Source organism: Podarcis vaucheri, assembly GCF_965113315.1.
Source record: "Podarcis vaucheri genome assembly, chromosome: 7".
In the NCBI taxonomy this organism is placed as follows: Eukaryota; Metazoa; Chordata; class Lepidosauria; order Squamata; family Lacertidae; genus Podarcis; species Podarcis vaucheri.
Window position 1 is genome coordinate 53,419,202 of NC_138765.1, and position 12,659 is coordinate 53,431,860.

Sequence of the window (12,659 nt, forward strand, 5' to 3'; positions counted from 1 at the left end):
CCGGAGATGGCTGTGGCGCACAGCCAGGGGCTGGCTAGGGAGCGGCTGAGCACACAGGCGAAGGGTACAGACGCTCAGAGCCCCTTGGGGTGGGCTTCTCGGAGAGGAAAGCAAAGCCTTCCCTTTGGGGAGAGGGAAGGTGAAGGATGGATAATGAAACGAGGGAGATTAACCCTACCAGGTCCTGTCACAAGCAACAGAGGGACTGCAGGAGGCTGGAGCTAGCGGGGGAATCTTGTGCCTCTCCCCTCCTCCCCACAAGGCTGTCCAGCAGCTTCTCCTACACTTTTATCTACTGCAGCATCTGGTGAGGAGACCAGCTGAGAACAGGCCAAGATCGGAAACACAAAGCCAGTCATATGTGCGGCTGTTTGGAAATCCATGTTCAGATCCATGCGCCTCGTTGTTAAACTGCTTAATTCATTTAAGGAAATTGCCTCTGCAAGATGTACTGAAGGGCAGAGCACCTGTTCTGCATGCACAGAATCCTAGGTGCAATCCCTTGGCATCTCCAAGTGGCTGGAATGGCAAAGACTCCTGCCTGAAGGCCCTTTCTTAAAAGATGGTTGAACTAATTTATGGCATTTGCAGCTTCAAGATGTGATGAAGGGCAACAGCTCAGTAGCAGACCACAAGATTTGGTTCTAGCCAAGGTGGTGTAGTGCTTAGAGCGTCAGACTAGGGTCTGGGAGACAAGGGTTCAAAGTGTCGTTTGTTCCAATTTAGCGCTAAAGAGTGGGTTTTCTGAGAGAAAGCATTGGGGCAAAGACAAAGCTGCTTGGACCTGTGCCTAGAACGCATGGGACAAGGGGAAAACTGATTGGACCTGTACTTTCTACGCAAAGGACAGGAGGAGTGTGGAAGAGCCCCATGTTGGGAATGGAAGATTCTCCATTCTCCCACAGAAAAAAACAACAAAGGTGGAAAAACACTTACCTTTCATGGTATATTCCGTAGGGCCCAGGAACCACGGCAAAAGTAGGAGGTAGAGAAGGTACACTAGGGAGAGGCTGTTGAACCGGAACAGGCATGCTGGAGAGGAGGGGAAAGAGAGACAGAGACAGAATTAGCACAGGTTTGGCTGCTTCTGAACACATCTCTTGTGGCAGGTGGATAACAGATGCTACATGTTACATTGCTTACCAGATGGACATGCAAATACAGGGAGCTATTGCTTGTTGTTGTTGTTAATATTAATATTATTATATTTATTACCTACCCTTCTCCAGCAGGTCTTGTGGTGGGTTACAAAGGTTATAAATTCAATAGAGTTTTAATCCTATCAATGTCCAATTGTATTTTACTGATTGATTTTTCTGTTTTTAGCAGTTCCTGTTTTTATTTGTAAGCCGCCTTCAAGCAAAAAGGTGGAGTATAAATACATATAAGAACAACAACAACAACAGTTTTTAAAAATGAATCACATCCACAGGAATAGTGTGTGTCCTTAAAACATATACATCTCAGATGTCACAGGCCACGGTAAAGAGGTGTGTTTTCAGCATTTGTGGAAAGCTGGATAGTGAAGGTGCCAGACACACTTCTTCGGGGTGGAAATTCTGCAATTTAGGGGCTGCCAAAGAGAACGCCCTTGCCGTGGCCCAGGCTACCCACTCCCCCAACTTCTGAGGGGGGCCGGACAACCAAGAAGGCTTCTTCCACTGATTTTAACACCCAAAAGGGCCTGCAGAGAAGGAGGCAGTCAGCACAATTAAAAGTGAATGAAAGGGGTTGTCTCTACATTTTACTCAGAGTAGACCCACCAAAATTAATGGACTTATGTTAGCCATGTTATGAATACATCCCTAAGGTCTTTAGTGCAAGAAAGTCACTTGAAACAGCTCACCCTACCCGCAAAATGGTCTTCTTGGAGTTTGGGAAGTGATGTGAAAATGCACTGAAAACTGTGGGGTCAAGGAATGACTAACAGGAACACCCCACAAACAAATCAGGATGAATGCTTATTGCCATATACAACCTTCATATAAACAAATCTGAACAAATGCTCAACAAAGACCGGGCATCATCTAACCACTGCGTAAACGCCACACAGGCAGAACAGGATGAATGATGAATAAACTGGTTGTTTGGGCTTCAGCCACAATGGGCACAAATGGGGGGAATATAGCAAGGAAAGAGGGAGATTCCTAAAAGCATAACAAATGCTTGCTTGGATTTTTCCAGGTTCTTTTCTTTTATGTCTTTCCATCCCTCTCCACATGATCACAGGAGGCAAACTCACGGGTAAGGACTGAATCCTGCCAAGCTGCCCAAACAAGCTGTCATTTTCCTGGGTCAGACATTGATCATCTGTTGCTGAACCACCCAGCAGGGCTGGCAGAGAACAGAGAGGCCACAGATGTTTCCCTCTGGATGGCTCCGAGTGAAAGGAAAGATGGTTAAGAAATCTGAGCAGAAGCCAAGCCCACAGAGGCGAGAGCTATCTAGGGTCAAAGCTCTCTCCGGAGTTGGCCAGCATCGCCCAAGAGAAGTGGAACAACACAGATGTGATCAAACAAGACCCACACACAAGAACATGGCTAGTCATGCTGGATCAGGCACCATCTCTTACTTTTGACAGCTTGGGGGAGGCTCTCCCCCCCCAAGAAGCAGCCTGGGAGTGAGGGGCAACAACACATGGCCCGCCCGCAACTCCCAAGCCTTCCCCGAGCTTCAAAATGAAGGGGGAAGGGGGGAAGGCAGGCGGGAAGGTGGCACAGCTCCGTTCCTTCCCCCTCAGTGATGACACCCGGGGTGGCCAACCCCCCACAGCACCCCCTTCCTCCACCCCTGGCCCCAGATTCCCTATCCTTTCTCCAGGGCTGAAGTGGGCCCAGGTATAGGGAATCTGTGGCCCTCCCAACGGTACTGACTACCATCTGCCCCAGCCAGCATGGCTAATAGCCAGAGATGGCAGGTCTTGTAGTCCAGCAACACCCAAAGGGCCACAGACTTCCAGTCCTGCTCTTGTTTCTGTGGCTGCACGATTAGCACATATAATGATAGATTTGTCTATTCGTCAATTTGTCTAACCCCCTTTTAAAAAGTATTGAAGCCAGCGGCCAGCACCACTTCCTGTGGCAGTTGAGCTAATTATGTGTTTGTGAAAAATAAAAGCTTTATTTTGTATATCCTGAGTCCACGGCCAATTTGCTTCGCTGGATGAACCAGAGTTCTTGAAATGTGATGCAACTTTTTCTAGCCTACGACACTGTTAGACATTAAATGGTATACTGTGGCATGTTTTGTTGAGATTCCACTATGTGGAGCAGCAAATGCAGCCTCACTCGCCGGTTCCGTCAACTGAGGCACACAATACCCAAAGGCCAGTCAAGGTATTTTGGAGCCTGAAGCAGAAAGCACCACCGATACCTTGCCTCAAAAAAGGATATGGTAGAACAATTCCCCCATGAGCAAAGGTTACAGCATTTGGGGTTTTTAGTTTAGAGAAAAGGCAACTGAGACGTGACATGGTAGAAGTGTATAAAATTGTGCCTGGTGCAGAGAAAATGGAAAGAAAGGTTTTTATTCCTCTCTCGTAATACTAGAACCATGTTGTGAATCGTCCTGAGATCCACAGATGAAGGGCAAGATGGAAATTTAGTAAATAATTTTTTAAAAAATAAACTCAGGGCCATCTAATGAAGCTGATTGTTAGAAGATTAAGGGCAGACAAAAGAAAGTACTTCTTCATGCAACACATATTTAAACTGTGGAATTTGCTTCCACAAGAGCTAGTGAAGGGCACAAACAGGAATGGCATTAATGGAGGATTAGACAAATTCAGGGAGTATAAGGCAATGAATGGCTAACCCCAATGGTTTTGTTCCACCTCCACAGTCAGTCAGTATGCTTGTGAATACCGTTTGCTGGAAACCACAGAAAGACAGAATGTAGCTCTGTGAGGCGAACAGGGGTCTCCTGACAACTCTTAGCACCCTCAAAAACTACAGTTCCCAGGATTCTTTGGGGGAGAAGCTATGGCTGTTTAAAATGGGATGATACTGCTTCAAATGACCAGTGCAGATGGGGTCACACTTCTTAATGCATTCTAATTCTGGAGCTGCTGGTTTCAACTGTCCCTGCTATGGTTTTCTTGTTTGCTTTATTTAAATATAGCAGTCGGAGATAAAACATTCATGGGGACTGAAATGTTCCCTGCACTGGTTAATATGCATTTCCTTGTTGAAAAACAAAACAAAACCAGGAATTGGGGTGGTGAGAGTGCGCGAGAGAAGAAAAGAGGAATGTTCAAGGAGGCAGCCGAAATAAGAGTGCATCCAGAGGACAGTTTGGGAGGCAAATGGGCAAAGATCCAAACTATGCCCACTTCTGGGCAGACTGTCAATTCCACACCCCTCTGGTTCCACCCCATTGAAGACAGTAGCTATGAGAAACTGCTGAAAAGACGCATTCATTTTTAAGGTAGCTGCTTTGCCTGTTTCTCACATTTTGGGTGCAGCAAACAGATGTGGGGACATCGCCACCCAGACATAGCTCAGCTGCAGGGATTAGCCTTGCTGTATATAAATCGCTCTGGTTGACTACATCCAGAGCAGCAGTTTTTTCCATCCCCTCCCAGGAGGACTTGCCCCAGTCTGGGGGTACTTTCAGACTGTGAGATTCAATCAGGCAGCACAATTAAAGTTGGACTTTTTATGTTATGGAAATTACCCGGAAAAGTGTGGGGTGACAATGGCTTGGTGTCATATAACTTCCGTGCAAACAAATCAGAACGAATCCTCAATAAATAGCCAACTTTGTCTAACTGCCCCATAAACTTTGCACCACCTCCAAAGGTCCTTTTTATTGCTCATTTACAATGATTTGTGCTCATGATGGTATTGGGGTGGTTATACGCAATCCTGATCTCAATACTGTTTACACATGCAAATGCTTTGGGGTAAACATTATGCTTCATTTCCAATCAGTCCATGGGCATAAAGGTTTGATGAGCTGGTGTGCGTGTGTGTGTGTGTGTCTTCTGCCACATGTCTCATGTGTCTCTTCTTGCAAGAGTGTAGGGTGACCACATCCACTGCTGGCAGGCAACATGCACACACACCCTGCAGGGTTGGCCAAGGGTGTATGCAGCCCTCAGGCTAACAAAAATGCACACACACATACGCAGAGGGAGGTTTTGCAGCTTGTGCTGTTTTGCTTCATGGGCTCGGCTCGCCTTTCTGACTTTCTACGAACAAATCGCTTTGGAAACCCACAACGAAGGTGAAAGTGAACCAAAGGCAAGTGGCAGGGTGGGGAGGAGATCACTTTTCAAAACAGAGAGGGAAGGAAATTAGCCTTCCAGTAAGGCGTCTCTTGAAAGGGAGAGCAACAGACATGACTACAGTGCCCTTGCTTGTCCTTTCAAAGGCCAAAGCCCCTGGGCTGAGCTCTGCTATCAAACCACTCCTGCCAAGCAGACCACCAGCATGAGCTGCATGTGAACAGCAGGTGCCACATGGTGTTCAAACACCCCCTTAAAAATGAAAAAGGTACACACAAGGACATGATCTAAGAAAAGCTGCCCCTTTTTTCCCCAGGGGCTCCTAGCAATGGTTCTTTACTAAAGCTTTGCAGAGCCAGACTTTCCCTCCCCTCAGCCCAATTTCCACTAATGCAACCACTTAAGAAAACAAACTGTAATCACTTGAAAAGAGAACATGTCAGATTTCCCCCTCCCTCCCTCCCTTTTTCCTCCACCCCCCCTCCCACCTTCCCCAACAGCTCCTCCAACATAAGATTGCACAACTCTAAATGCACCAAAGAAGATGGGTTTTTTGGGTCTGTCTCCCTTTTCCCGTTCCAACCAGCCAGCTGCCAGAACTGCCTTTTTTCACCAGAAAAACACAACAAGCAGAAGGGGGTAAACTGCAGCGTGTGTTGTTTCTGGACAAAAAAAAAAATCAATCCACTGTAACGCTAAAAGAGGAATAGGGAGGAGGTTGGAGACAGGGATCAGAGTTTCAGCCAGAAGGGGGTTTTTTTTTGCAAAATTATAGTGTGTCTGTTCACTTAAGCAATAGGCTCCAACCCACTGGGCTCCCCCCCCCACTGCACCCTGAAATACCTGTGCACATTCTCCCAGAATGAAGAAACATTCACCAGGCGAAAGGGGCGGGGTGAGAAAGAAGAGCAGATGGAAAGCGACTGGGACTGTCACCACTTCTTTGCTCCTCTGGCTTTTCAACAAGTCCTCTGCAGCTGACTCCACATGGCTGGAACAATGCCAGCTCCTTATTCTTTTGATGTGGCACTGTCATCACATCATGTTGCTAGTACGTCAAGCAAGAAAGTGCTTTTGGGCCAAAGCCCCGCAAGTCCCCATTCAAAGACAAGAGCACAAGAGGAGCAGCGGCTGTTGAGACTGCATTCGGTCAGGCTGAATCTCACCCACCAGGTGGCCTGAGGTGTGCAACAGGTCTGTTCTGAAGATTTCAGCCAGATAATGTGTGCAAAATGCTTCCGATATTCACAAGAGCAATCTAAATCCCAGGTATTATCAGCATTCCAACATTCAGTCTGCACATGACAAATTTGTAAGGTGGTGATGGTGGGTGGAGAAGTACAGCTATATTGCCATTTCCTCTCATACTAAGCTCCAAAGCAAGCAGCCTGTCTGCATTGCTTGCCTGCCTGTCTCCTCACTCCACTATAAGGATCTCCTCCCATTCACAAATGTAAAAGGAGTGTTTTTTGTTTAGGCCAGGGGTAGGCAACCTAAGGTCCAGGGGCCGGATGCGGCCCAATCGCCTTCTCAATCCGGCCCGTGGACGGTCCAGGAATCAGCGTGTTTTTACATGAGTAGAATGTATGCTTCTATTTAATATGCATCTCTGGGTTATTTGTGGGGCCTGCCTGGTGTTTTTACATGAGTAGAATGTGTCCTTTTATTAAAAATGCATCTCTAGGTTATTTGTGGGGCATAGGAATTCGTGTCTCCCCCCCCCCAAAAAAAAAATAGTCCGGCCCACCACATGGTCTGAGGGATGGTGGACTGGCCCACGGCTGAAATAGGTTGCTGACCCCTGGTTTATGTGAAGGAAAGAAGGGAGGGTGGGAGGGAGGGATGGGAACCTGACATCCCTCCTACATACCCCAACTTGTCCCAGAAAAAAGTGAATGCTCCAAAGCAAGATGGGTTTGAAGTGAACATCTCTCAGAACTGCTATTCCCCCACCTTGTGCCTCCCAGGTGTTTCAGGTTACAAGGTCCACCAGTCCCAGCCAGCATGAGAGGTGCAGATGGAAGCTAATTAGTATTAGTATTTTTATTACAGTGGACGCTTGGGTTGCAAACGTGATCCGTGCAGGAGGCACGTTTGCAACCTGCAGCATTCACAACCCGCAGCGCTGCTTCTGCGCACACACGGGTTGCAATTCAGCATGCGCCGAAACCCAGAAGTAACCCAATTCCAGTACTTCCAGGTTCAGCATGGTGTACAACCCGAAAATGCGCAACCTGAAGTGTCTGTAACCCGAGGTATGACTGTATTTTATTATTTATACCCCGCCCATCTGGCTGGGTTTCCCCAGCTGCTCTGGGTAGCTTCCACCAGAATATTAAAATGTCAAACATTAAAAACTTCCTAATACAGGAAGTATTCCAAGAAATCTTGAGGACACCAGGTGGAGGAGGGCTGTCTTTGAAACACCTTCCCTCTGTCTAGAAATACCAGCACACTGTAGATGGTCTGGCCCAGAAGCTCCAGCCAGTGCAGAATGTGGCAGCCAGAGCTGCTCGCAGGAGCAGGTTCCTGGCAACACATTATTCCTTTGCTGAGAGAACTGTGCTGGCTGCCAATTTGCTATCAGCCCAAGCTAATGGTTCTTGTGTTAATTTGCAAAGTTCTAAACAACTTGAGCCCAAAGTCTCTTAACGACCGCCTGATTCCTTCTGCTCCATCTTCATCACTGAGTTTTCCGATGGGGAACTTCAAGCGTTGCCAAGTCCCTGAAGCTCGGACAGGAGAGCCTTTAATGGGGACCGAGCCTTTAGTGTGGCAGGTCCTGCCCTGTGGAACTCCTTGCCTGTAGAATTCTGGTAGGAGTCATCCCTGCATTCTTTTAGACATCTTTTGAAAACTCTATTGTTTGGACAGGCCTCTGATTTATTTATTTTTAACCAACTAGTTTTTATTGCAAAAAACAAAAACAAAAACCCCTACACACCCAACCCTTCCATTTAAGCTCACTCTCAGGCCCAGAGGGGAAAAAAGGGTTGTATTCTAGCCCATTTGCAAAATCTTAGTTTAAGCTTATGCAAACTTATAAATGCAAAGAAAATAACTTCCAGCAATTTAACTGTGTGCTAAACAATTATAAATTGTGTTGTTGGTGGAGGAAAGGAGGAAATACAACAAGCAGGTTTTAAGTCAACTTACTGTGGGAATAATGCCAAGCAGGACAACATTAAAGACTGAATTTGTGGTCCATGTCCAAAAGATTTGCCTCATTTTTGTTTTAAACAGTGAAAGCTTTTAGAAAAAGAAATTCATCGATCGGAGTATCAATATTTGGAGAAATTTTACAGATTTGAGAAGCTGGGGAGTTGAACTTTCTTTTTAGCATTTTAGATATGTGACAGCCTCTCCTTCAATTGTAAGTTGTTGTTTTTTTTAAATCATTAAAAAGCAAAGGAGGAAACTGAAAGTGTTTTGTTCAGTGATGGATTATGGCTTGTGACTTTGGAATTATCACACACAGGTCCATAGGCGCCGACTCCATGGGGCCTGAGGGGGCCCGAGCCCCCTCAAAAATTTGTTTGGGGGGGCTCTGCCCCCCCAGTAATCTCGGGCGCCCCTCCAGCAGAGCGCCGCCGCCAATCGCGCGGCTCTGCTCCTCGGCTCAGCCTCCCTCTCGCCTTGACGTCACGGTGCCCAGCTACGGTCTGTCCGCCCCCCCCTCCACCGACACCACCCCCAAACAGACACACACACAACCTGCCCAGCGTGCTCCTAACGAGCGCCCACCTGCCAGCCTCAGTGTGGCTTCTCTGGTTCCTATTATGAATGTGATTTCTGCCTCTCTGTGTATAGAAGGCATCGACAAGGGTGTGTGCCCCCCTTTCTTTCTCTCTCCCTCTCCCCCCTTTCTCTCTCTCTCTCTCTCACACACCACAGGGAAAGGCGAGTGCTGGGAGGTGGGCGGGGGGGAAGCGGGGGGTGAGGGGAGAGGCGGCAGCAGCAGCGGGGAGTAAGGGAGAATAGCGATATAAAATCAATTGCGGCTGGAGGGTGAGCGAGAGTTTCAGCTGGGCTGTAGGGCGGGCGGTGAGGGGGGGAGAGTATGAATCTGTGGGGAAGGCAAGAAGGAAGGAGGGAGGGATAGGGGTGAGATTGAGAGAGGGGGAGGGAGGAGGGGTGGGGGAAGGAAGGAAGGAAGGAAGGACGGGTTGGAGGAAAGGAAAGAAATGAATGAAACAGGAAGCAACGAGAAGAAGGAAGGATGGAAAGGGTTGGAGGAAAGGAAGGAAGGAAGGAAGGAAGGAAGGAAGGAAGGAAGGAAGGAAGGAAGGGGTGAGATTGAGGGAGGGGGTGGAAAAGGTAGGAAGGAGGGAGGGAAAGAGAGAGAGGGAAGGAAGAAGGGAAAGAAAGAAAGAGCAGGGAAGGGTTGGAGGAAAGGAAAGGAATGAATGAAACAGGAAGCAATGAGAATAAAGGAAGGAAGGAAAGGGTTGGAGCAAAGAAAGGAAGAAAGGAAGGAAAAAGGGAGGGAGGGAGGATGAGATTGAGGGAGGGGGTGGAAAAGGAAGGAAGGAAGGAAAGAGAGGGGGAAAGGAAGGAAATAAGAAGCAATGAGACGAAGGAAGGAAGGAAGGAAGGAAGGAAGGAAGGAAGGAAGGAAGGAAGGAAAGAAAGAAAATGAATGAAATAAGAAGCAATTAGACGAAGGAAGGAAGGAAAGAAAAAGCAGGGAAGGGTTGCAGGAAAGGAAAGAAAGGAATGAAATAGGAAGGGAGGAAGGAAGGAGCATCGAAGGGTTGGAGGAAAGGAAGAAAATGAATGAAATAAGAAGGAATGAGACGAAGGAAAGAAGGAAGGAAGGAAGGAAGGAAGGAAGGAAGGAAGGAAGGAAGGAAGGAAGGAAAGAAAGAGAAAGAAAGAAAGAGGGGAGCAGTGGAAAGAGGGAGGGGAAAAAACAGGAAGGAAGGAAGGAAGGAAGGAGTACTTAGGCTATGTCTCTTGGGACAGGTTAGCTGAGCTCCTGAGCAAGCGCCCCTGCCGCTGGTTCTGCCCTCTTCGCCCCTCGGCCCCGTCTGCCTCCGCCCCCGACTGTATCAGGACCCCCGCCTCCTCCCCACCTGTTCCCTTGCCAGCCAGCCAGCCAGCCGCGCGCCCTAGCCGGAGAGCCCCGGCCGTCCCCGTCGCACAATCGGCTGGATCTCCCTTCAGCAGGCCGTGCTCACAACTCAGTCCCAGGGACCCCCCAGCAGCGGATCTCCGGCCCAGCTGAAGAATCCGGCAACAAGCCCCCTCCTCCCCAATCGCTCCGCCGAAATACGCTCCAAAACCCCCCAGATAGGCCGCCGGCCGCCAAGTCTCATGGCGCCCTGAGCGAGGGTCTCTCCCCAACACCGCCACCTCGAACTGCGTTCTCCCGGCTACCCGAGCGAACCAGCGGCAGGACCCCGGTATGGGCCCCCCCAATATTTTTTATAAGTCGGCGCCCCTGCACAGGTCACACACAGCAGCAGCCCTCAGAACAAAAGCAAGACTTGAGAATAGTTCTGCTGGATCTGACCAAAGGCCCATCTAGTCCAGCTTCCTTTCCTCACCATGATCAAACAGATGCCTCTGGGAAGCCCAAAAGCAGGACATGTTTGCAACAGCTTTCTCTGCACTTCTGCTCCCCGGCACAAGGAATGAGATTTAAAGGATTGAGAAAGGGGGAGTGTGAAACAATAATGAAAGTATGCAGATAATTAAGCATTTCCATGTCTGACCTTCTGCCTGCACCTCTCACCCACAAAAGCTTCATTTACCTGTTGACTATGCTGATTCTTTAGGATCCCAAGTGTGCCACAGTGGGCACACACAGCCAGCCTCAATAAGAAGCCAGCTAAAGACCCGGCACACTTTGCCAGTATCTAAAAGCGCAAGCCTGCATTTGCTTTCTTCCAATCCTGGGTTGATGGCAAATGAAAAAGGTGACAGCAGCTGTCAATAGTCTGACCCAGAGAATTAATTGTGGCTGTAAACAGATCAGAACTAGACAAGATAGCTGAGCTGGTGGAATCCTGAACCAAGCTGGAGCTAGGAAGGGCAGAAAATCCAGTGTAGTATGAATACCTGCATTTTATGAAGTTATTATGAGGTGTTATTTAAACAATGCCTCTGATGTATATTGAGTTGCAAAAAAGAGGTAGGTCTCTGTTGCAGGGAGTATCAAGGGACATGGGTGGCGCTGTGGTCTAAACCACAGAGCCTAGGGCTTGCCGATCAGAAGGTTGGCAGTTCGAATCCCCGTGATGGGCTGAGTTCCCGTTGCTCCCTCCAACCTAGCAGTTTGAAAGCACAAAGTGCAAGTAGATAACTAGGTACCGCTCCGGCGAGAACCATGCGCTGCTCTGGTTCGCCAGAAGTGGCTTAGTCCTGCTGGCCACATGGCCCGGAAACTGTACGCCGGCTCCCTCAGCCAGTAAAGCGAGATGAGCACCGCAACCCCAGAGTCGTCTGCAACTGGACCTAACGGGTCAGGGGTCCCTTTACCTTTACCTTACCACAGAGGCAGAGAATTGCCATCATGGCTAGTAGCCACTGATAGTTTTAACCTCCATAAATTTGTTCAATCTTCTTCACTTCTGGCCTCTAAAAACTCCACATCCAACACTCTATTCCAATCTACCCAATCAAGTGCCCTCCAGATGTTTTAGACCAGGGGTTGGCAACCTAAGGCTCATGGGCCACAAGCACCCCACGGGAGTTGTTTCACCAGCCCATGAGCCACCCCCAAACCGAGCTACCCGCTTGGTGAGTCCCCAATGTGGGGACTCGCTTCTGCCGTGCCGGAAATCAAGTCTGCACATGTGCAGGCGCTGGAAATTGCGTCTGCACAGACGGCAGAAATCATGGGCGCGCGATCTGGCCCACAGAGGGATCTCTGCTGGAGTGAACCGGCCCAGGCGAGGTAAACCTTGCTGACCTCAGTTTTAGACTAGGTACAGCTGGGGCTCATTGGAGTTGTGGTGTAAAACATCAGGAGATGTTTTATAGGGAGCCCTGGGGGCCTAAGCACCCACAAAAAAATTGTTGTGGGTGCTCAGCACCCACACTGCAAGGCCCCCAATGCAATGTCTGATGCCTCGTGAAGCACCAGAAGTCACGTCCAAGGCCTTGTGAGGCCTCAGAGATGCTGAGCGAGGCCTTCCTTCAGTTCCGAGGCCGGGGTCTGCGCGTGATCATAGAATCATAGAGTTGGAATAGACCACAAGGGCCATCGAGTCCAACCCCCTGCCAAGCAGGAAACACCATCAGAGCAATGTCATGTTGCAATGATGTCATGTTGCAATGTGACGTCATGACATCACACACACTGGGCACCCATAACCTGGGGCCCAAGTCGACTCCCCTGTCTGGAGAGCACTGGAGTGGCAAAGGCAGCCTGTCTTGTTTTATTCCCCTCTTCAGTCCTTCTCCATCCCTAGAGCTCACGGTGGGT

The 12,659-nt window shown here is 48.8% G+C and overlaps 1 protein-coding gene across 1 annotated transcript in view; it reads right to left on the reverse strand.

Annotated features, from left to right (window-relative positions):
• Positions 1 to 12,659, reverse strand: part of PIEZO1 (piezo type mechanosensitive ion channel component 1 (Er blood group)) — a 122,847-nt gene that overhangs the window by 63,685 nt on the left and 46,503 nt on the right. Inside the window, exon 2 of the mRNA XM_082229234.1 lies at positions 937 to 1,032. Coding sequence (XP_082085360.1) covers positions 937 to 1,032 — 96 coding nt within the window. The remainder of the gene's footprint in view (positions 1 to 936; positions 1,033 to 12,659) is intronic.